This window comes from Microtus ochrogaster, unplaced genomic scaffold, assembly GCF_000317375.1.
Source record: "Microtus ochrogaster isolate Prairie Vole_2 unplaced genomic scaffold, MicOch1.0 UNK33, whole genome shotgun sequence".
Lineage (NCBI taxonomy): Eukaryota > Metazoa > Chordata > Mammalia > Rodentia > Cricetidae > Microtus > Microtus ochrogaster.
The window spans coordinates 1,046,715-1,072,712 of record NW_004949131.1 but is presented as its reverse complement, the minus strand read 5'-3'; the positions used below and the strand labels follow the sequence as shown (position 1 = coordinate 1,072,712).

The 25,998-nt window shown below is 42.9% G+C and overlaps 1 protein-coding gene across 1 annotated transcript in view; it reads left to right on the top strand.

The window, feature by feature from the left end:
• The window catches only part of Acpp (acid phosphatase, prostate), a 50,808-nt gene that overhangs the window by 18,809 nt on the left and 6,001 nt on the right, over window positions 1-25,998 (top strand). Inside the window, exons 5-10 of the mRNA XM_005368463.3 lie at window positions 244-342; window positions 2,748-2,840; window positions 4,925-5,057; window positions 8,221-8,303; window positions 11,295-11,398; window positions 17,693-17,862. Coding sequence (XP_005368520.1) covers window positions 244-342; window positions 2,748-2,840; window positions 4,925-5,057; window positions 8,221-8,303; window positions 11,295-11,398; window positions 17,693-17,862 — 682 coding nt within the window. The remainder of the gene's footprint in view (window positions 1-243; window positions 343-2,747; window positions 2,841-4,924; window positions 5,058-8,220; window positions 8,304-11,294; window positions 11,399-17,692; window positions 17,863-25,998) is intronic.

The following is a 25,998-nucleotide window of genomic DNA, read 5'->3' as shown; positions in this document are numbered from 1 at the left end:
CCCAGCAGCAAGCTCATGAGAGAGAACTAGGTAAATCACAGTTTCAGCAGCATGCCCTAGTCTGTTAAGACCCAAGGACCATTTGCTTCATTGCCTCTAATTTTAGAACTTCTATTCAGCTCACAGGACAGTAGGGGATTTTAAGGCTGCTTTAGACCTGATGAGGCTTAAAAGGTTGGCACCGAGTATCTGCCAATGCTCCTCTGGCTAATCAAGGTCTTACGTTGTTTTTTTCGTCCGCAGTTGCTCTACCTGCCTTTCAGGGACTGCCCTCGTTTTCAAGAACTCAAGAGCGAGACTTTACAATCTGAGGAATTCCAGAAGAGGCTTCGTCCATATAAAGTTAGTAGTGTCGCCTTCCGTACACTGGGGTGCGAAGGTCAAGAGAAAGGGTGAAACTCGGCCTTCTTGAAGGAAGTGTGGGGTGAATGTGTCTGTTAGAGGCTTGTTTTAGCAACGATGGCCACCAGCCAGGACAGAAGCCAGTCCCTCCCAAGTGCTTTACCTCTGTCCTTGACAAATGAGTGACAGTGAACACAGGTGTCAATCGCCTGCTTTGAGGAGGAGAAACTGAGGCTCCTGTCTTTCGATACACAGTGTATGCTGTCCCCTTTTGGGCAATATTTGCTTTTCAGGGTGGCACAAAAGGTAGATATGATCACCTGGATTTTCAGAAAGTAACCATCTGAATTAATTACACATCTATACGGTCCAAGAATTAGAAAACATACAAAGTAAACACAATAGGACATGGTGGTCTCTCGATGACCGCCTACAAGTGACAGTGATGTTGTTTCCTATGTAGTCTTTTAGTTTTCTGGTGCATATTCAGATTGATAGCTTTCCTTCCATTACACGGAAGCATTATACCAATCACAAGGCTGACCACTCCTTTTTTTTAAAAAAAAAAGTTTTATTATTTAACAAAATATCTGGAAAATATTTTATATTTATATGTGAAGTATTTCTTCAATTTTTGTAAATGTGCAGTATTTTAATTGATAAACATAACATTTTATTATTTTGGTTTATTTACTGGAAATGTAGGTTTCTGATCCATTTATTTATTTATTTATTTATTTTGCTTTTTTGTGTGTGTTTTTTGTTTGTTTGAGACTGGGTTTCTCTGTATAGCCCTGGCTGTCCTGGAACTCACTCTGTAGACCAGGCTAGCCTCAAACTCACAGAGATCTCCTGGTCTCTATCTCTTGAGTGCTGGGATAAAAGGCGTGTGCCACCACACCTCCAATTACTTTTATTAATACTTTGTGTCCAGAAGATCTTCCAGTTGCTTTATCACACTTTGTTAACTAGTTCATCTTTTCTCTCAATCTTAATTTGAGTTCTTATGTATTAAAATCTCCTTATAGATGGAGCCCATTTCTAGAATTTAAGTTCTATTTCTTCTTCTGATTAGCCAAACCATGACTTATTATAACTTAATAGTGTATTTTAATATCTAAGATGCTGATCACCTGTCATTCTTCTGTTATCTTTTCCTTTCCTTTTTTTTTCCTTTTGATTTTCTCTGTGTAGCTTTGGAACCTGTCTGGAACTCATTCTGTAGACCAGGCTAGCTTAGAACTCATGGAGATTCACCTACCTCCTGAGTGCTCAGATTACAAGTATACACCACCACTATCCAGCTGTTTGTTTCTTTCTTTGTTGTCATTGTTGTTTTGAGACAGGATTCTCTCTGCATAATACAGGCTGTCTTGGAACTCAATATATAGACCAGGCTGTCCTCAAAGTCACAGAGATCTGCCTGCTTCTGCCTCCCAAGTGCTGTGATTAAAGCTGTGCCGCCACACCTGGCTCCTCTGTGTTCTGGATTTTCATGTGTATATTTTTAGCTTCTTTGTGAACTGTAGCATCAGCCAGCCTTGTTTCAAAACTAGTTAACATTTTAGTGGTAATTACACATTGAGCCAGGAGCTTTATGATAGCCTGTGCTTCCACACATGATAGTTAAGACTTGTACCAGGAGCCTCATGATAGGAGTGTGCTGTCTAATGCAAACTAGGTGATGACTTAGCCACTGTCCCCATCCCTTATATCTCCCCTCACTCAGTCTCTATCTCCTTGATTCTATGATTACAAGCTCGTGTCACCAAGTGTGACTTTTTACATGGGCATCAGGCATGAAGCTGTACTCCCAGCCCCACGAATAGAATATTCTTTAACACTTATTTCTGTTTATTTGATAGAAGTCTGTTGAGATTAATATTGGCAAGGAATAGTCTTCCAGAAAATTTATCCATCAAACTGTCTTCCAAAAGACCTTGAAATGGCTACCAACCTCACAGTCCGATAGCTGAACATGTATCTTGTTATGACAACATAGAACTGTCTAGTACATTGCCTGCACAAATAAATATAGCATTTATACACAAGAACACACACACAGACACCTACTCCTATATACCCCCATCTCATTTTTATAGTCAAGCCCATCCTTGCTCTTCTTGCCTCGGGACATTCGTTTGCACGTGTTATACTTCACCCATTTCTAAAGAGTCCAGGCAGAGTGCTTCCCTCAGCCCCTAGCACAAACCAGGAACATGTGGCAGTAAGCTAGCATATAGCTGCAGTTTTAGTGTGCTCTGAAAAAGAAGCTCACATCAAATATGTCAGTCACCATCATCATTGCCAGTATCATTCACTGCATCTTGCTGCAATAGGTATCAAAATCTATGGATGATGAGAGGTCCTAGTTTTGAAATATTTTCCTTCTCTTTGTGTTCCAGAGCTTCATAGAAACCTTGCCATCGCTGTCGGGATTCCCTGGCCAGGATCTCTTTGGAATTTGGAGTAAGGTTTACGACCCTTTATATTGTGAGGTAAAAGAACTTATCAAAGATTCATTTGCAATCTTATTTTGTGATTTGATATGTATATTGAATCAGATAAATTCATTCATCTTCTTTCTCTTTTTAAAAATGTACTGCTTATATGGCCTCTAATATTGAAATATAACTCGAGCTGTTCTTATACAAGCTTGAAAATCTGTACTCCTCTCTTCTCCTCACTTATGTTTCTGCCCTTTAGAAAATTGCAAACAAAATTGCTTTTCTTCAAAACATTGACACTCATTTATTTTGCAGTCACACTGGAATGCCAGGTTCCTGTCATTGGTTTTAATGAAAAAAAGCAATGCTGTTATATATAAAAAAGGGGAGAAAAATTGCCAGGTTCTGGATATTAAAACAAGTCAGACAACTATATGCTAGGCTGTCAGCCATGGCTTCTGAGGAAAGAACTCCCCTGTGTGGTGCGATGGAAATCATCTTGTAGCTCGAGAAAGCCTTTTGTTCACCGGGCTCCATCTTCTGGCCAAAAGAAGTAATTTTTATTCCTGTGAATAAAATTCTGACCTCTGCAAGCCTCATGTCCACTTCTGACATGGAGGCCATCATGAGTGTGTGTGGCAGGAGCTACCTTCCGAGTGGAGGCCATCATGAGTGTGTGTGGCAGGAGCTACCTTCCGAGTGGAGGCCATCATGAGTGTGTGTGGCAGGAGCTACCTTCCGAGTGGAGGCCATCATGAGTGTGTGTGGCAGGAGCTACCTTCCGAGTTCTGTCTCGAAGAGAGATCACCCAGTTCACCCGTCTCCATGACAGTCAGCCCCTCACCATCATTCACCCATATTTCCTCTTGATCTTCAGCGTTTGTTTAAGGCTCCTTGTTTCAGTCCTGGCAACAGATCTTCAACTCCTCCTTCTCCTTTCTTCTCTTCTTCCTCCTCCCCCTTCTTCCCCTTTTCCTCTTTCCTCCTCCTTCTCTTTTTCTTCTCTAAACTTTCTGCTTGTTCATATGCTTGTTCTGGAGATTAAGGCCAGGACACAGTCATAAAGCTACCCCAAGCTTTGTCACTGAGTCATACCCCAGCAACTTCATAAGGTTTTCCCTGAGCTATTCTTTAATAAGGCCATGTCACCTGATGTAATTGTCACATCGCTTGCATCTTCCTCCTGCATCCCTTTACTCTGCTCTTCTCAAAACCTCTCTCTTTTTCCTCTTTCTCTCCTCCCTTCCTCTCTCTCGCTCTCCCTCACCCCACCTTCTCCCACTTTTGAAACTAGGGGGGATCCTAACCAACTCTCCTGAATAGGTGAAAATATCCCCACAAGATCTGAACCTTTACTAATTGCAGCTCGGTCAGACATTCAGCAAACACTTGCCAGTACTCACTGTGCATGAGGTACAGACGTTCCCCCAGCCAGGAACTAGACGTTCATAGTAAACCTGCGAAGATTCCAGAAATACACAGATTTTTATAACTGGCCTCATGAAAGTCCTGACTTTTAGGAAACATCACCTAGCCCTACACACCCCTTTTGCCTTTGTCCTAGAAACAGACCACAGGGGAATGCCACTTGCTGCTTTGCCCCCTTTACTCACACTCACTCAGCTTTCCTATATAAGCCAAGACCATCTGCTGGCACGGGCTGCTCACAGTGGCCCCTCTGTCATCAATTACCAGCTAAGAAAATGCTCCACAGACCTGCCTGAGGCTAATTTGATGGGGGCCATTCCTCAACTGAGAGTCCCTCTCCCCAGGTGACTCTAAGCTTGTATCTAGCTGACCACAGCTAACTAGCACAGCCTCCCTCAAAGGTTCATAGCAATATTCCTAAACCTTTCTAGAAGGAATGAGGAGCATCCTTGCCCCTGAGGCGGCATCCCTTTCTGTAACTGAGCCAGAGTTAAGCCTTAAAGCCTGTAGGGAGGGACAAATTAGTTTATTTTGATCTTCTAACTGAAATCCATGGCTGGCGCTCACAAATTTTTAGAGAGAAATGGCAGGATCAGCAAGGTTGCCTGGCCTGAGTTGTTCTTACAGGACGAAGAGGAAACAGAAATCAGCAAAGGAGGTCCTAATCACAACTGTGCTCACATCTCTCTTCTTTCCCATTCCTGCAGAGTGTTCACAACTTCACCTTGCCCTCCTGGGCCACCGAGGACGCCATGACTAAGTTGAGAGAGTTATCAGAATTATCTCTGCTATCGCTGTATGGGATTCACAAACAGAAAGAAAAATCTAGACTCCAGGGAGGTGAGTGGGTTTTTTTTATATATATAATGAAAAAAAAAGACTGTTGGCATTGCACTTGGACAGTCTGGGTCTGAATTCCAGTCCTGCTAACCACCCCCTGAGTGACTTCACACGGATCACTCGAGCATCTTACAGTTTCCAGTCTGCAAATCAGATACAAGGAGAGCACTGCTCACGAGGCCGTGAATACTAAAACGAACGTGTGTTTAGGAGGCTGAGAAGAAACAGGAAGTGATACCCTACACATCATCCATAAACACTGCATTGCCATAAGAGACGGATGTTGCCCACTCTGGGTGTAAATTTTTAATTCTGGGAATGAGAATTTGGGGCTAAAGTCACATGTTCCTCTCCATTTCTTCCAGATGTAATAGTTAAGGATTTTTTTGTCTGCGTTCCATGAGAACGAGTTGTGTCTGGCAGCTGCTTGGATGCACTACAAGTGTGGAGTTTGGCAAAAGTTGATACATTTTGCAAATATTTGACAGGATACTGCAACTGGCAAGTTTATATGACTTCTTCCACTGGTACTGGAAGATATCAAAATATTTATCAGTGACCCCACTTCATGGTTAGGATTGGCACTTTGTAGTCTTTGACACCCCCCCATCCCGGAGGCAAGGCAGAAAGAGGAATGCATGAGAAGAATAAAGTAGGTTGAGACTGATGATTTAGGACAATGGTCATTAAGAATCTCGGGGTGAGCCGGGCGATGGTGGCACACGCCTTTAATCCCAGCACTCGGGAGGCAGAGGCAGGCGGATCTCTGTGAGTTCGAGACCAGCCTGGTCTACAGAGCTAGTTCCAGGACAGGCTCCAAAGCCACAGAGAAACCCTGTCTCGAAAAAAAAAAAAAAAGAATGGGGTGTTATTTAGCTGCGTGGCAGAAGTCCCAGTCGCATGGCACAGATGCATACCGAATGAAAATGTTCGAGCCTTCCCTCTACACTGATGCAAACGCAGCAGGCCCCAGCCTTCTAGGAAAAGCAGTGCATCACAGAAAGGAGTCTTAGATGGAACCTGATATACTGAGAAAATACTAGGATACAGAAGTATGGAAGACGCTCCATCCTGCATGTTTCACAGCAAAGGATGCAGAGGACCTCATGGGCCATACAAGCAGCAGGCCTCATTTCTGGTCCAGCAGACAACAGCTGTATATTTCGGCCCCAAGCCCCTTCAAAAGGTGAAGGTGGAATCCTAGATTCGTTCCTCCAGCCACATCAACGATGGGTCCAGGAATGCTCTGTTCAGCGTACAGCGGGAAGCATCAGCAGACCCAGCAGTGGCTAGGGCACTCTCAGACCCCGCCCAGTACCTACAGAGTGAAAACATGCATTTTAATGAAATCCTTACGTGCTTTATATCAGAACTCTAATGCTAGCTGTAGGGATTTGTTTATAGAATTATAACTAGGGTTCATTCTAGTGGGCTACTAAAGGAACGCACCCAGTTTTAGAGTGGTACCAGGGAAGTTGCTATAGGCAGAATAGAATACGTGAGTGTGGCTGTTTCGAAAAGACCTTAGTATAACCCCCTTTGTAGCCATTTCTGGGACACCAGCCACCAATCCCTTTGTGACTTCCTCTCTGAATGTATGAGTTCTCAGTTTGAAGAGAGGATTAAACTAGATTCTCCACAGAATAGTCCTTCTTATGAGATGTCTGGCCTTAGATTATAAAGGCCAGCCTGACCTGTTCTATGGGGCAAGTTCATTGCCCTTGACTAGCCAGAAAACTGTTCCCCGAATGGAGTTTTCTGTTATTGAGAGTTCTTATTGTTTGGGGATAGGATCTCATTGTGTGTGGCTCTGGATATCCTTGAAGTCCATAGGTAGACTGGACTGTCCTTGAACTCATAGACATCTGCCTGCCTCTGCCTGCCAAGTGCTGGGATTAAAAGCATGTGCCACCATGCCCAGCTTCCTGCATGGTTTTGACAAAACACTGTCTTAGCTTGTTGTTCTGACCTGGCTAGGTGAGAGAGACTTGTCAATCATGTGATGACTGAATGATAAAAGAGACACAATCCTACAGAAAGCATCCATTGCCTCGATGGCACAGCAACACAAGAACACCTGGATGGTGGCCAGTATTCTCTAACCATTGCTGGAACTTCTGTCTTGTACTTGGTTTTGTGGATGGCAGTGCTTAGCAATATGTACCCACACATACTCAATAAACCCCCAAGTCTGGTTCAGGAACATTTGTCTATTCTTGCCATAGACTAGGGACTGGCAAATAACTGTCTATAGGCTGAATTCAGCCTGACACCTGATTTTGTAAATGAAGTTTCTGTTATGTTCCATTTAACCAGCTTTTAATGAAAGATGGATACAATATTGGTCTATGCCTGCATCTTCTTTGTGGTTGCCCTTTTCTTCTACCTGGCAAAGTCTGGCTTCCTGTTCCAGGATTGTTTTGAGGCCTTTGTATCGTGTTAGCCTGATGCTAAGCACCGTGCTGAGGTGAATGCCATGTGGACAGCTGTGCATCTAGCTTTCCCCACTGCACCACAAGTCTTCCTTCCTGAAAACCTGTCCTGCTGTGCCGACCTCCGGACCTTTATAGTATTCTTGTACAAGACGAACATCAGCATCCTTTGGATGGACATAGATGGAGCATGGCACTTCTGCCTAGCCCTTTGGAAGAAGGGCAGTCAGTGTTCCTCTGAATGGAAAAGATACTCTGAAGTTAGAAGTCACAAAGGGATTGGTGGCTGGTGTCCCAGAAATGGCTACAAAGGGGGTTCTACTAAGGTCTTTTCGAAACAGCCACACTCACGTATTCTATTCTGCCTATAGCAACTTCCCTGGTACCACTCTAAAACTGGGTGGTGGCTACAGACCTGTGCCTCACAAAATCTAAAGTATTTACTATCTGGCCTTGTACAGAAAAAATAAGTTCACTAGTCTTTGCTGCATGGGACCCACTCAACTTTCTTTTCCAAGCTGTGTAAGTCGTATGTGCCTCTGAGTTTCAGCTTGCGCAAGACCTAACCACACTGTCTGACATGAAGCAGATTATGTGGCAAAATGGATTTTTGCCTGGTCTGTTAACTCACGACAGATAGAACTCTTGAGTGTGGTTAGACAAGAAGCCCGCAGACCATTATATAAGTCTATGTGTGATTTATCTCTCTTGTTGGTTTTGTCTCCTATCAGGCGTCCTGGTCGGTGAAATCCTCAAGAACATGAAGATTGCAGCTCAGTCACAGAAGTACAGAAAATTCGTCATGTATTCTGCAGTAAGTGCCTCGGTGTTCACTTAGCATGGACATGTTCAAGTGTATGACATCATCATCTTCATATCCCCATCACCCAGAGAATGGTAGAAGCCTGCACAAAGCTTCTGGAATGAAATACATCATTCCACCCTTGAGGAATTTACAATGTAATACTAATACCAGCAGCAAGCCAGGCATACAACAAACATGATACCAGACGATACAACATGAAATCCAGCAGAAGAAAGTGTTTTTGCACCTTCAAAGAGGCAGCCAGCCATCTTTCTGCTGCAGGACATGGGAAAAAGATGCATTGGGTATCCTGAAGTAGGAAGCCCGCTGAGTCATGAAGAGAAAGGGTGAGGGGTAGTATGGCTCCTCATTGTCATGAAAGCTCATGAAAAAACTGCTAAAACAGTGAACAGCTAGAAACACTTTTGTGGAAATTCTGGTATAGAATTAACAGATAACTGGTCTACCTGCTATAGAACCTTGCAGCTACATACAACTGTTTACATTTAAATCAGTTCTAATTAAATAGAACAAAACCTCAGGCTGAATATGATAGGTCATGCATATAATCTCAGCATTTACCTAGAAGACTGGGACAGGAAGATTGCTATGAGGCCAAGGCAAGTCTGGACTGGATAGAGCAGGAGTTCTCAACCTGTAGGTCACAGCTCCTTTGAGGGTTGAATGACCCTTTCACAGGGGTCACATATCAGATATTATGCATATCTGATATCTACATTATGATTCATAACAGTAGCAAAATTACAGTTATGAAGTAATAATGAAATAATTTATGGTTGGGGGTCACCACAACATGAGGAACTATATTAAAGGGTTTCAACATTGGGAAAGTTGAGAACCACTGACATAGAGAGCTCCAAGATAGTCTGGCCATACAGTGAAACCCTATCTCAAAAAGCAGGGAGAAGAGGATCAGGAAAAAAGAAAAGGAAGAAGCAAAAAAAAGCTTAAGTGTCTCCATTGTTCCATCCACATTTACACTGTTCATGCAGCCATGCACCCATGCAGCCATGCAGCCAGCATCTCCTGAACTGGACAGCATAGATGTAGGGCCTTCTCATCATCACCATTTTGTTAGGCAACCTGCAAACAGTGCAGACTGTATGAGCTAGAAGGCTCTGCAAGGCCATCTTGTCCTGTGTACCTGTTGTGGTAAAATGTGTGAAAAGCCCCCAAAGATGCTCACACCGGGAAGACAGGACCAGGGAGGTGAAACAGGGGCATCGCTCCAGAAACACATCCTCCTGAAGATGAGGAGAAGCTGAGAACAGGACGTAGTATAGAATACTGGTCTATATTGAGGGGAAATGGGGTGCAACGTAAAACTGGGGTGGCAACAGGAAAGGAAAGGGTTAGCTTAGATGAGGAAGGCTATGCTTCAGCTGGAGAAAGGGGAAGAAATGCCCAAAGACAGGGGGGTTGTTACCTGCATGCACTCGAAATGGGAAGGACTAGAGAAACAGCCCATGGAGGAAGATAAGGGAAGTCCTTCTGAGAGGGAAGTGAGCTTGGGGTTAGACAGTGCTGTCCGTCTCTTGAAGTTTCTAAGTGAGATTCCAGTCCTGACTTGTGTGAATTCTGGAAAGTCTTAGATTTAACTAGATTGCTTCTAACTCCTTTTGAATATGTGTGCCCTGTCATTCAGCTTAGGCTTCCAGATATATGCAACAAGTGTGTGTGTGTGTGCGTGCGTGCGTGCGTGCGTGTGTGTGTGTGTGTGTGTGTGTTCCCCCAATACGTGGGATTGAACCCAGGGGTTTGTGCTCTCTACCAACTGAAGTATAGCCCCAGCCCCAGGCAGTCAAATGTCCTCCCATTTTATACAAATGGAAGATACAGTTACCTGAGATTAAACAGCTTACCCATGCCAAGAGTGGGATTAAAAACCACTCTGAGGTAAAGAACTACTACATTAATCATTTAATATTTTAATCTTACACTCCCCACTCCCTTACATCTTTAACCTCCCCCTAAACATCCTTGGCATCAGATACTCTCCTACAACTTTAAAAATCAAAGTTGTTGCAAATCTGTGGGAAATGAAACTTAGCATTCATGTGCTCCAGAAAATTTTTTTTAATAAATCATGCTTTATTTGTGGTCTGAAGAAAAGCAAACAAGAGAATAATATTGTAATTAAGCCCGCTACTGAAAATATAGCATAACTAAACAAATAACTAATACTATATTTACTAAAGAAATTAAATTTTATAATTAAATATCTTACAACAATATATATGCAAACACATATATGTAAACTTATATATGTATATGCAGAATGTAACAATGGGCAGAATTATCCCATCTAAACCTATAGTTATAAAAAATAATTTTGAGGACTCAGATAAATTGAGAGATAAAATCCTAAAAAAATGACTCAAGAAAACAATCCACATCAAATCTGTGAATTTTTTTATACCAATTAAAGAGATTTGCACTGTATTTAATCACTTTTCCACAAGGAAAACACCAGACAAGATGACATTACAGGATTATTTACTAAACTTTTTTTTTTTTCGAGACATGGTTTCTCCATGGCTTTTTGGTTCCTGTCCTGGAACTAGCTCTTGTAGACCAGGCTGGCCTCGAACTCACAGAGATCCTCCTGCCTCTGCCTCCCGAGTGGCTCCAGAATTTTTAAATGTGCTGAAAACCAGTATAGCATGCAGAAGGGAAGGAGGCTCACTATAGGCATGGGACTTAAAATCAGGAGATTTGCTTCACATTTATCCTATTTGATGACTATATGAAATTACGCATGGTGCCTAATTTCTTGATATCAATTTCTTCATCTTTTAGATGAAAACAGTCTATGAGTAAATCTTACTGACCAGACACACCAGAGAAACACGTTCCTCTTCTTACATATTAAGTCAGTGAGAATATGGAGGGATCAGGAACCACCGCTGTATCTTACACTTGCTGAAGTTTGTTACCTGTGAAGCAAACAACAAAATGATTCCTTTCCTATCTCCGTAGCACGACACTACTGTGAGTGGCCTGCAGATGGCGCTAGATGTTTATAATGGACTTCTACCTCCCTATGCGTCCTGCCACATAATGGAATTGTACCAAGAAAAGGGGTAAGCGGCTGCTTTGGTGTTACTAGTTTGGGTTTGTTGGTTTGTGTTTGAGACAGGATTCTACTAAGTAGTCTTGGACGTCGTGGAACTCACTATGCAAACCAAGCTGCCTGAAACTCATAGAGTTTTTTTTTTTCAATTTATTAATACTTGGAGAATTCCATGCATGCATTCAATGTATTTTGAACATATTCACCTCCATCCTCCCCTGAACCACTCCTGGATCCTCCTCACTCACCACCCCTCACACCCCCACACACACACTTTCCCAACTTCATGTCCTTTATATGTTACCCTACTAAGTCCAATTTGTGATGCTCATATATTTGTGGAGAATGGTCAACCTTCCAGGACCCTCTAAAGTAAACCAGCTATTCCTCTTCTGACCAGCCCTCGATAGCTCCTTAGCTGAGAGTCTGATTTGTTTGTTTAGACAGAGTTTTATCATGTATCTGGGGTCCGCCTTGCACTCACTTTATAGCAGAAGCTGGTCTTGATCCTGCTCCCCGACACTGGAGCTGCTGCAATGGGCTACTATGTCAGCCTGCTATTTGTTGTTGTTGTGGTTGGCTTCATGCCCACTGTGTCAGTCTCCGTTTGGTTTCATAGTCAGAGGGAAGGGTTGGGGATAACAGGACTTTGGCTCTTTCTATTGCATGAGCCTTTTATTGGGAAATATTGTGCACATATTAGAATGATTGGGAGAACCATCCAAAGTAGAGGAAATGACATTTTTTTTTAATGAAGGCAATAAAAAAAGAAGCAGACGTTACATTTTTTTTTCCCTTGGGGAAAAAACTCTCTGGTATAAGACACCAAGAGGGAAATAAGGAAGCCTGATGCTTATGTAAAATATCTTTCAATTAAACAGCCCAACCTGTCACACCGCTCCTGGCGACTCATATCCAGCATCCGGTGTCTTAAAGTCAACTGCTGAGCAGTGTTTACCCCATATGACCTGGTGTGACCCTCATTGATGACTAGTTTGACCCCTGAAAGAAAAAGAGGACAAAGAAAATCAGGCTAGAGGTTTAAATGGTCTGGTTTATCTGGAACCGGAGGACTTCAGGGGTGAAGAGTTTTGCTTTTCAAGTGGGAGATCTCTGGGAAAATCAGAAAAAAAAATATAGACAAATATATTAGTTACTTTGTTTTGCTTTGGTAAAATACCATGACCAAGGAAACTTATAGAAGGAAAGGCTTATTGAAGGCTCACAGTGCCAGAGAGGTAAGAGTCCATCGCCGTCATGGCAGAGAGCATCATATCAGGCAGGCTGGCTGACATGGACCTGGAGCAGCAGCTGAGAGCTGACATCTCACTCCACAAACAGGAAGCAGAGAACTGGGTCTTAAAATGGCACAAGGGTCTCCGTGGAGCAATGGGCAGATGTTAGTAAGCATTTGTTTAAAATCTGTTGAAATTATTATCAGTGTTGATGATATGCTCTTTAGCTTCTAGTTGTAAGCATTCCTTCTGATGTTCATTCACCACTAGGCAAAAATGTTGAGGGATGGGGCAATTTAACTCCTTAATTGGTGGCTGTTGTACTCTCCCTTGCTACTCTGGCAGCCTTGAGCAAAAAAACTATCAAACAGCTACCGTGCTGGACCACCGTTATGCCAGTATGGGCCGGTATGAATACACCCTATGAATAACATCCTATGAACGCCTTCAGTGCTCCGGAGGTGCAGTGCCAGCAAAGATTGTTTCATATAGTTTATATCAGACATTTTGCTAACACCAGGCTTGGTGAACTCTAGATGGCTCTGTAACCATTTCAAACTAGGTCAACGGCAGAGTACTTCCGCTGGTGGCAGAGCAGAGTGACTGTTGTAACTGGTGCCAACAGGGAAAAACTAACTGATGAAACATATACTGTCATTTGTTGTTGTTTCAAGACAGGATATCTCTGTAGCTTTGAAGACTGTCCTGGAACTGGCTCTGTAGACCAGGCTGGCTTCGAACTCACAGAAATCCATCTATCTCTGCCTCCCAAATGCTGAGATTAAAGGCATGTGCTACCACTACCCAGCTAAACTCTCATTTTTACATGAGGTTTGTGCTCTGATTGGTGCAAATTCAAGCCTTCATCTGCGTATCATATGCTTTGATTGGCCCATGTACCTCTTCTCGTGATATATTTGCGGGCTGTTCAGAGTCTCTTAGCAGGGAGCCACTAAAATAAAGTATAACAGCACCAATACTTCATCCTCCGTACCTTCACTCCCCACAAAGAAAGTGGGCCCTGCACAGTCAGGAGAAGGCAGACACTCTCTTTCCTGAACCTCTAACTGGGCACCAGGCATGAAAAAGTGAACCGAAATGTCAACTTGGCTACTCCCGTATTCAAACACCTACCATCAATGCAGAGAAGAGTTCATAGTGGAAACTAGCAGGCAAATCAGGGCATGGCAGTAAGAGGCCTGGAACAAGAGATGCTCTCCCAATAACACAGGAGTCTGAAGGCCAACTCTGGGCACATGCTGAGACCCAGCTAAAATCCTGGCATCCGTTCTAGAGTAGTCCGCCTCTTCAGAGATAAGAGGGTTTGTCAGTTTCCTCGAGCCCTCTATTCTCGCCAGTGTCTTCACCACAGCCCAGCTTGCTTTATTAGGGTGTACAGTTCTAAAATTGTTTTATTGAAGGGGGCAGTCCCAAACTTGCTTTACTGGAGTGTACAGTCCTAAACTTGCATTATCGGGGGGTGCAGCCCTAAACTTCATTGGGGTGCTGTAGTATATTTTTACTGGATCACTGTGTCTCACAGCCTCACCCCAGTCTCTGTTACTAACCAAGTCTGGGGTTCTTTTCCACCAGGAGACTTGGGCACACACACATTTTACCAAAGGGTCACACACATACTGATCGGGTGGTTATACTAGGATGTCTTTTTCTGGATTTCAGGCAAGATTCAAGGGTTAAACTTGATTGCTTGTTTTTTAGTTAGAACAAGGGGGACCCAAGTTAACATGTGCTTTGCTTGTATATTACCTAGTCCTGACTCGGAGCCTGTAATTTCTCCTGAAAGAAAAGACTGGACATGAAGGGAGAATGTGTTCAATTCCTAGCCATTTTACATATGTAGGCTACTGAAACTGTAGATGAACTACGTGTTCACTTAAAGCCTTTGTTTTTTGAAGGAGGGTCTCACAGTGTAGCCCAAGCAGGACTTCAGTTGGCAACGCTCCTCTCTCAGGTCTGTGTGGTGAGATTACAGGCCTGCAGCACCGTGCCTGCTGCTCTTCAAGGATTTTCTCTCTAATCGGGCATATCAGTTTAAAGCCATAGATTATGTAAAGTAATTTACTTTATTAAATTACTGCATTTTTCCATTTTCACATTTTATGCCGCAATTTATCCATTTTTGTGTGCCTTTAGTTTGTATCTTTACCACCAGATCCACTTTAGAAACTACTCAGCAGATAGATTAAGTCATAAAATTAACTTTCCCTTCAGCATCAATGAACCTAGGTTTCTTAGAGGCTTTCCACAATGGAAAGTTATCTCTCGTGTATCTAACCCTCCAGTGCAGGGGATAGGTGGCCACTTGGTCACTAGGACAAGGCGAGTGTTGTGATGTCATATGACGGTAGTCAGGCACTGGGCTTCAGACCTACAGCTTCAAGGGCTGCCCACCTGCTGGCAGACCCTCCAAAGGAATTCCTAAGTGGAAAGGGCAAATGGCTTTTCAAGCACCTCAGCTCCAAAGAAACGTGGCCTGTGTATTCATGCTTTATTGGTTAAAATGGAATACTTGATCCTGCCGAGGTGCAACAGACTCTGAGAAATAATTCTAGTCTTTTGATATAATCAAGTCCACTGGGGAAACCAGAGTTGCTGTTACTGAAAACGTCACTCAGAGATATAGTCACCAGTTTGTTCCATATTGGGTGTTTTAAGAAATTTATCTTGAGGGATGGGAAGATGGCCTAATGGATACAGTGCCTGCTATGCAGATTGAGGACATGAGTTTGTTGGAGAAGGCCAACTTGTTTGTTCCCGGCCACCCAGAACCAAAGTAATCACATAGAAACTGTATTAATTAAAACACTGCTTGGCCCATTAGCTCTAACTTCTTATTAGCAACTCTTATATTAATTTAACCCATTTCTATTAATCTGTATAGCGCTACGTGGCAGTGGCTTACTGGCAAAGGTTCGGCAAGTCTGACTCTGGCGGCAGCTCCACAGCATCCTTGCTTTGCCTTTCTTTCTCCCAGCATTCAGTTCTGTCTTCCCTGCCTACCTAAGTTCTGCCCTATCAACAGGCCAAAGCAGTTTCTTTATTCATTAACCCAGAAAAGCAACACACAGACAGAAGGACCTCCCACACTATGAGTTCAAATCCCCAGCACTCATGTAAAAACTCTGTGTGTGTGTGTGTGTGTGTGTGTGTGTGTGTGTGTGTGTGTATACACACAGATACAAGCCCAGTGCTAGGAGGCAAAGGCAGATCCTGGCAATCAACAGTCATCCAGTGCAGCCAAAACAGCAAGCTCCATATCCATCGATGGAGAGCCTGGCTCTAAATTAAAGAGAAAAACAGTGGGGGAAGATACCAGACATCAGCCTCTGATCTCTACCCTTGAACATGTATGTGTAAACACATACCATACCACACGCATATACACAGAGATACAGCAACCTCTGATCTCCACCCATGAACATATATGTGTATACACACACCATACCACACACATATACACACAAACACAACAACCTCTGATCTCCACCTTTGAACATTTATGTGTAAACACACACCATACCACACACATACACACAAACAAAAACGTATCTCATAAACGAATATTTCACACAGTCACTATCTTCCTTCTTTAAAGTAGTATCTTAAAAGTTTGCTTATATGACATTTGCAATTTGAGGTCATTATAATGAGACAGATGATTATCTCCTACTTGAATTCCCCTCCTGACTCTTTCATTGGTGAGTTACTTCCACAAACAGGTTGGCGAGGGCCAGTCAACCTTCCTGGATAGAAGCAGGTTTCAGGAAGAGCCCTTAGAATGACTCGGGAATTGAATCCATCCCTTTCTCTTCAGAGAGAACTTTATCTGAAGTGTTGGCATATCCCCAGATGTCTTGCATTGTTCCCGTCTGTGTTTGCTGCTGAAGGAGACGAGAGACACATTTAAGACAAAGCCTGAAAGAATACCTGAGATCAGAGAAAAAAGAAAGGAGTGAACGAGAAACACTGAAGGGACAGACCAGGAGAAGGGAGACCCAGCATCTAGTAGATCCCACATTTCCTGACCCCTCTAGAAATCAGTAAGACTTTATCCATTTCTATATTTGCCATTAACAGGAAACTGGAAAGCAAAATTTTCCCTGTTTACAAAGATCAAAAGCCTCCTTACCCAGAGATCAAATGGGAACAAGAGAGATGAACACACCTCTCCTTCCTTATTCCCTGAGCTGACCTTGGCCCTTAGAGCAGGGGTTCTCAACCTTCCTCATGTTGTGACCCCCTAATATAGTTCCTCACGTCATGTTGGCCCCCAACCATAAAATTATTTTCATTACTACTTCATAGCTGTGATTTTGCTACTGTCATGAGCTATAATGAAATATTTGTGTTTTCTGATGGTCTTGGGGGCCCCTGTGAAAGGGGTCGTTCGACACCCAAAGGGATCTCAACTCACAGGTTGAGAAATGCTGTATTAAGGCGAAGCCTCTGACTTTTTCCTTAGGATCCTATCTGTGGCCAGTTTAATATGAGAGCTAAGAAATTAGGACAGTCCAGTCCCTCAGTACAAACGTGAAGGAAGCTACACCGAGGATTAAATGTCCATTTTCAATAGGAACCAGGGGTACTCAAAAATAAATAAAATTAAAAAAAGTAACAACAACTAGCTTACGAGAGGTCTCTGCAGTTAAGAGTAGTGCAGCTCTTACAGAAGACCCGAGTTTGGGTCTCAGCACCCACATCAGGCAGCCCACAACTGCCTGTAATTCCAGCTCCAGGAGATCCGAGCCCTCTTTCCCCCGTGGGTACCCACAAAACACATGGCATACACTCATGGGCATACATACATATAAAAATAAAACGTCTTTGAAAAATAGTAGATCTTCGTTCTTACTCAAAGTCACACCCATCTCTGCTAATGATCTCTGATGAAGGATGCTGTCCCCCACTCTCCATGGTTGGCTTACCTAACAAACCAGCCTTCCCCATTCCGCTGGTCCTTAGGGAAGGGCAACAGTAGGGTGGAAAGAAATTCACAGGACAGTTTAGCATCGCGGAGCTAACAGTGCTGTCCTCTGCCTGTCCACCAGGGGGCACTTCGTGGAGATGTACTATCGGAATGAGACCCAGCACGAGCTCTACCCACTCACACTGCCTGGCTGCACCCACAGCTGCCCTCTGGAGAAGTTTGCAGAGCTAGTGGACCCCGTGATCCCCCAGGACTGGTCCACGGAATGCATGGGCACAAGCAATCACCAAGGTACTAAGGGCGCTGCGGCTTAGTGAGCTTGCAGAGCTCAGCAAGTTCAGGGTGCTTTCTCAAGCAACCGGGGTTTCCAGAAAGTTCTTTGACCATTATCCCCAGCTTAGAAGGAAATGAGTTTGGGTTTATAACTGTATATTTTAGGAACCTCTCACTTCGAGCGACCCCTACCTCTCTATCTATCTCAATGCTTAACTTGGTTGGTCTTTCTTTCAGTGTTGCTGTAAAGAAAACCAGGTCCCAGTATAATCGGGAATAAGAGCTAGGTCAAGGTTGTGGGGCTGCCATGGCGCTGTGATTAGCCCAAGAACTCTCCTGTTGAAGGGCCCCCAGGTTCTGCTTGAGCAGGATCGAATAAGGCTGCACTGAAAATGTTTGAAGTGAAACAGGTTTCAAACAAAGCCCACAAGTTAGTGTACAAGCAAGAAAAAGAAGACGCTAACCCTAGGCTAAAGGACAAAGGACTAATTTACCCAACAACGGCATTTACCGGTCACTGCCTTCTCTCAAAGAAAGGCAAAATGGTGAGACAAGAGAGACACCTGGAGAAGTTTTTCAGACCCAGCCTCGCATGATCGGATTTTATATGCATGTTAAAACACATTGAGTAGCAGAACTAAAAGATAAAGACCTCTTTGTGTCCGTTCACGCTCCTTTCAAAGAAACTAAAAGCCAAGCTTTCCAGAAAGCTCCATATATGGTATCCATACAGCAGCTCCTGGAAGGCACTTTGTAGCCTATAAAAAAAAAAAAAACTGACAAGAACAAGAAACTCAGAAGCAGCACCTCTGAGGTAAGGACGCTTCGCCAAATGCCTCTCGATACTCCAGTGCCAAGAGATGCAGAATCTAAAGCCGATTCATAAGAGGAGCTATGAGGGCACGCACACAGACACACACGCATGCATCCAGGCACGCATGCGCACATGCGCGCACACGCAGATGCCACTGAAACAAAATGAGAATCTTCTAGATGCCTCCAAGTCCAAAACTTATCAGAACATTGAGGGTAGCTGCAAAATCTGCTCAGAGGACAAATGGAATGTTCTAGGTTCTGATTCTGGTACCTTCCGAAGCCCTAAGTGAAGTACCTGGTCTACCGCCACTGCTCCTGATGCAAGAAGGTGTTGTCTGGAGGACGCTCTTTAGAGTCTTGATTGGCCACGCAGCAGAACAGAATTTATTTCTAAGGTGGATAAAGTTAAGATGACTGCTGGAGGTGGCCCCCACCGGAAGCCAGAACCTACATCACGGCCACCCTCTCTCAAGTTGCTTATGGAATGAATAACCCGAGACATGGGTTGACAAGTTGTTTTGAGATACTTTCCCCCATGTAAATACATGTTGTTGGGGCCATGCAGCATCTACACTTTGTGAATGTCTTCCAGCAGTGAGGCAGGTGGAAACTGGCGAATAAAGTCTTTATTATTAGGACATCCAAAGGAAGCACTTTTATAGTGAACTTTGAAAAACTTGTGTGTATATATTTCATTAGAATACAATTCCTGCGGGCATATGTAAGGGCTTTTTCCGTGAGGGAGGGTTGTTCTAATATAACAGAAGTGACTGTACTATATATAAGATTATTCAGCTGATTTAAATTCACTTTTACATTAAAAACATAGTTTGAATTACTTGAGATAAAGAGTAAGCAGTCTATCTAGCTCTACCTCATCTGCTCAAGATAGAACTTGACAAGAAGACATCCTTAGACCTTAGAAAGTTTACAGTGTAGTGTAGAACTGGTATGTCCTACTCAGAACAAGGGCATGATTTGCAACTTATATATTTATTGTATATATATATATGATAAGATAATTATAAGTTTATAAGAAATATGAGGTAGCATATCAGCTCCACAAAGCAAGAATTTTATCTGTCGTGTCCTCAGTCCCTCAGAGAACTGGTAGGGTGCATTGTTTGGTGCTCAATAAATGTTTTCTCGCTGGTGTATAATTAGTCATCTTTCCTCCTCGGCCCCTTCTTATCTTGATGAAACACAATAGCCATCACGTTTAGCCTACTCTGTGCCTTATCCCCCAGCCAGTTAATAGCCATCACGTTTAGCCTACTCTTTGCCTTATCCCCCAGCCAGTTAATAGCCATCACGTTTAGCCTACTCTGTGCCTTATCCCCCAGCCAGTTTGTCTCCTCTTCTTACACCTATCTGCACCTAACTGCAGCGTATTTTTGGAACCTCCCCCTTACAACAGCACCCTTGGCCATTCCATACCCAAGGGAAGAGAAATAGGAGTGAGCCACAGGGCATGTCAACCGTAAGAAAATCCAGTGGCTACCATGTGGTAGCATCCCATGCAGATTCAAGGGTGAAACGTCTGTGTGTGTGTCTTCCCGGCACTGGCTTCCACAATTTCTCTTTGGTAACCTGAAGTTGGCCACAACTGCCCATCACAGAAATCAGCAATTGTCACAAACCAGGGGGTTGCTTCAGATTCAAGTCGCCAGCACCCTGTTGATTTTAACTAGCAGGAAGCTTTTCAGGAGTCTATGAGACAAGGTGGCCACCAATAAAATAAACTTTATATTTGAACTCCTTAATGAAAAAGGACTAGATTGCACCATTCAATAAAGTCTCAATAAGTGATCTAGAGGTGGCAGGCCAAAGTGGAGACATTCCTGATACAGGAAATGACCACTGGGGTTGGGTGACCTCTTGCCTTAGCATAGGTACTAATCAGTACAAGATAAGCAAGGCAGGTGGTAAGGGTTATGAATATCATTTCAATGGAACCACCAAATTTAGTACATAATTTAGCAAATAAAAATGATAGGGGTCCAAGATCAATTTAACAAATAGTTCTAACAGCTGAGTTATGATCTTGTGGGTGGAGGGTTAGGGGTCAAGGGGTAGAATACAGAATATATGTTCTAAGAAAGTCAATACCTAAAGCAATATAAAAATTATATATAATATCCTACATGTATGACATGCTGGCAACCCTGTAATTGATGTTTGCAGACTGAATAATTGTTCAACCCTCCAGATTTAACCTGACTTCCTTAGGAACTCTAAGTTAGCTGGTCAGTAATAGGGAGAAAAGTTAGGGATGACTCTCAAATGGAATTGCTCAGTAAAGACCCAATCACTGGCTATATTTGCAAACCTACACGCCGGCTGATCTGTGTCACTCAGCTTCTGTTTTTAGCATCGCCACAGTGAAGAGCCCTTGCTCCATGATGTCCCTTCCAGCGCCATTCCTCCCTCAAAAATGAAGCCAACTGATGAAAACACCTTGTTCTCACCCTGTCACCATTGTCTTTAGTGTCCCAGGCCATATCTCATTCATTATTAAAGGTCTTGGCACATACAGTAGTAGTTGGCAGGTAGTAGTTTGATCCCACGTCTACTCCTGCCCTCCGTGGAGGCAGCTGTGGCACCCATAATGATGATCTAGCCTGTGCCCTGCCAACCAAACCAACACCCAACCCTGGGGACAGGCAAGACAAGCAGGGAAAGAGTTTAGAAGCATGCCCCTGCCATATAGGAGCACCATGATGAAGGGTATACAGGCAACTCTGAGAACACACCACAGAAGCAATTAACTAAATCGACTGCTCATAGAGTTTTCTCCAGTGGGGTAATGTTCAGACAGGAGCCTGAGAAAAATGTCCTAGACAAAGGGGAAAGAGAAAGTATGGAGGCCAAAAAGCTGAAGACAGTATGGAGCATTTTAGGAAGAAGTAGGCGTTGAGTGCTTCCTTAGTGAAAAATTTGGGGAAGAGGACTGAAGCTGCCATTGGCTTCTTGCTTTAGAAAGGCCCTGGCTTCAACAGCCAACATCAAACTAAAGGGAGAGAAACTCCCAGCGATTCCATTGAAAACAGGAACAAGACAAGGTTGTCCACTTTCCCCGTATCTATTCAATATAGTTCTGAGGTCCTAGATAGAGCAATAAGACACCAAAAGGAGATCAAGGGGATACAAATTGGAAAAGAAGAAGTCAAACTCTCATTGTTCGCTGATGATATGATAGTTTACATAAGAGACCCCAAAAATTATACCAAGGAACTTTTACAACTCATAAACACTTTCAGTAATGAAGTAGGATACAAGATAAACTCAAAAAAAAAAATCAGTAGCCCTCCTTTACATAGATGATAAAAGGGCTGGGAAAGAAATCAGAGAAACAACGCCCTTCACAATAGCTACAATAGCATAAAATAGCTCGGAGTAGCTCTAATCAAACAAGTGGAAGACTTGTATGAAAGAACGTTAAATCTTTAAAGAAAGAAATTGAAGACATCAGAAAGTGGAAAGATCTCCCATGCTCTTGGTTAGGCAGAATTAACATAGTAAAATGGCAATCTTACGAAAAGCAATCTACAGATTCAATGCAATGCTTAGCAAAATCCCAGCAAATTCCTTCACAGACCTCGAAAGAACAGTACTCGACTTCATATGGAAAAGCAAAAACCCAAGATAGCCAAAACAATATTGTACAATAAAAGAACTTCTGAAGGCATCACAATCCCTGACTTCAAACTCTACTACAGAGCTACAGTACTTAAAATAGCCCAGTATTGGTATAAGAACAGAAAGGTGGGCCAATGGAACCAAATCAAAGACCTGGATATTAATCCACACTCTTTCGAACACCTGACTTTTGACAAAGAAGCAAAGAATATCGAATGGAAAAAAGAAAGCATGTTTAACAAGTGGTGCTGGTATAACTGGATATCAACATGTAGAAGAATGAAAATAGACCCATATCTATCACCATGCACAAAACTCAAGTCAAAATGGATCAAAGACCTCAACATAAAGACAGACACACTGAACCTTATAGAAGAGAAAGTGGGAAGTACACTTGAACGCATTGGCACAGGAGACCACTTCCTAAATATAACCCCAGCAGCACAGACACTGAGAGAAACAATAAATGGGACCTCCTGACACTGAAAAGCTTCTGTAAAGCAAAGGACACGGTCAATAAGACAAAACAACAGCCTCCAGAATGGGAAAAGAGCTTCACCAACCCCACATCAGACAGAAGTCTGACCTCCAAAATATACAAAGAACTCAAGAAATTTGTCATCAAAAAAACAAATAATCCAACAAAAAAATGGAGTACAGACATAAACAGAGAACTCTCAACAGAGGAATCTAAAATGGCTAAAAAACACTTAAGGAGAGTCTATCTTATACCTGTAAGAATGGCCAAGATCAAAAACACTGATGACAACTTATGCTGGAGAGGTTGTGGGGTAAAGGGAACACTCCTGCATTGCTGGTGGGAATGAAAGCTGGTACACCCACCCCCTTTGGATGTCAGTGTGGTGATTTCCCTGAAAATTAGGAAACAACCTTCCTCAAGACCCAGTAATACCACTTTTGGGTACATATCCAAAGGGTGCTCAATCGTGCCACAAGGACATGTGCTCAACTATGTTCATAGCAGCTTTGTTTGTCATAGCCAGAACCTGGAAACAACCTAAATGTTACTAAAGAATGAATAAGGAAAATGTGGTACATTTACACAATGGAGTACTACAGTAGAAAAAGATAATGACATCTTGAATTTTGCAGGCAAATGGATGGAGCTAGAAAACATTATTTTGAGTGAGGTAACCCAGATACAGAAAGACAATTATCACATGTACTCACTCATAGGTGATTTTTAAACATAAAGCAAAGAAAAGCAGCCTACAAACCACAATCCTAGAGAACTTAGACAACAATGAGGACCCTAGAGAGACTTACACAGATCTAATCTACATGGGAAGTAGAAAGTAGAAAAAGACAAGATTTCCTGAGGAAATTGGGAGCATGGGGACCTTGGGGGAGGGCTAAAGGGGGGAGGGGAGAGTTGAAGGGGAAAGGAGAGATGCTGGGGGGGGAGCAGAGAAAAATGTAGAGCTCAATAAAAATCAATAAAACAATAAAGAAGCTTTAAAAAAAGAAAAAGAAAAAAAAAGAAAGGCGTTGGCTTCAGTGAGAGACTGGATCTGATAAGAAGGAGGCTGAGGGCATGGAGGGTAAGAGGTTACTGCAGTGGGCAAGGCCTAGAATGAGAGAAAGAGAGGACTGGGGCTTAGTTCAGGAGGTAGAGTGTTAATGTGGCACACAAGAATACCTGCGCTGGATTCCCAGCACCGCAAAAATACCAGATGTGACGGTGCACATCTGTAATCCCAGCAGTTGAGGGGTTGAGGCAGGGAGACCAGAATTCAAGGCCATTCTTGGCTACCTATCCAATTAAGGAAAGATTGTGTCAGGACATTTCTTTTAGCAGCTGTTGTGTGTTTCCATGGGACGGGGCTTCTTTTTCAGCCCTGGAGTGGTTTTCAGACCCCTGCTCTTTGCAGTAAGGAACCCAATGATCACTGTCATTTCTCAGCTTCTAGAACATAACTCTGCCAAATTTCTAAAGTCTTCTATACTTCAATCAAGCATATAATTTTAAATTAAATTCTAAAAGTGTAAAGCTTCCCAGAGAGGCTGGTGTGGTGTGTGCCTGAAATCACAAGCACTTGGAGACAGAATGATCTTGAGTTCCAGGCAGATTTACCTCATTGAAGAGTGCTGGGCTAGCGTGTATAAGGTTCAACCCTAGGTACTGAAAGATGGGAGGGTAAAGAGAGAAGGGGGTTGTCTTTCCTGGGGGTTTTTGTTTGTTGTTTGTTCTCTCAAGTCCCTTGTCCAGATTCTTTTGGATAGATTCCTTCCATAAACCCCTGAAATAATCAGATCTCAAAACCCCGTAGCTGTGTCCTCATCCCATGCTCACCACGAGCCTGTCCCCGACATCTCCAACTCCTACTGCCGCATCTAAGTGAAAAATTACAGGCCTGTTTTTTCCAGCTACCTCTTGGCCCCATCTATCCACAGAAGAGCTCGTCTCCATCCTATTTGAAAACAAAAGTCATTTCGTCCTCTAGTCTGTACCAGCCGTGTCTGTGATGCTCATCCCTAGCCACAGCACAAATCCATGGGGTCAGCTCAGCCGCATCTTCCCCTTGACCAGTGGTCTTTAGTCTGTCACCAACACTTTTCAACTCAACCCAGCACTGACCAGCATTCTACTTCCCTCGTCTGTGTCCCCACGTCCACAACTCTAGTTCTGAACCCTGAGTACCCAGCCTGAGATATTCCAGTGGCTCCCTACCCAACCTACCTTGTCACCACCATCATGACATCACAGGTTATTTTTCTTAAATACAAAAGCTCATCCCTCCCAAGCATTACTGGTCATTTCCAGGTGCTTCAGAACAAAACTAAACCAGAAACCTAAAAGTTGGACTCTAAGATACACATCAAGTCTTACCCACCCCAGCTCCCATGCTCCACTCACTGTGTCCCAAACGTACCCTGTGCAACAATTCCTGTCTCATTGGAAATCCCATTCCTCCTACAGGTCATCTCACATCTCATAAGCTTTCCAATTTTTCCCTTTTGCAAATTCAATATACTCTGCTGGTTGCAGTTTTCTCTGTTTGAATGGCAACAATAACACCTCCATTTCAGCATGGGTCACACTATCACCTAACTGCCTATCTGGTTCTCCCAGCACATGCTGGGTTTCTCAGGAGCAGAGCATATAGGGTCTCCCATAGTCTATCTGGTACAGGCTATGTGCTCACTGCAGGAAAGTGTGGGGACGCTTATCCCATGGGACTGCTGTAATAACATAGCCAAAGTTAATGAGTTAAGAAAAAATTAAATTTCTAAATTCAGAAAACTAACCATGAAAATAGATTTACCTTTTCAGGAACTCACTATTATAGCCCAGGCTACTCAGGAGCTTAAAATCCTTCTATTTCAGCATCCCAAATGATAGGATGATAGGCACGTGTCATCATTCCCAGCCCTGTGAAAATAGATTTTTTTCCTGAGACAAGATAAAGATGATAGATAGATAGATAGATAGATAGATAGATAGATAGATAGATAGATATAGAGAGATAGATAGATAGATAGATAGATAGATAGATAGATAGATATAGAGAGATAGATAGATAGATAGATAGATATAGAGAGATAGATAGATAGATAGATAGATGGATGGATAGATAGATAGAGATAGATAGATATAGATAGATAGATAGATAGATAGATAGATAGATAGATAGATAGATAGATAGATAGATATAGAGAGATAGATAGATAGATAGA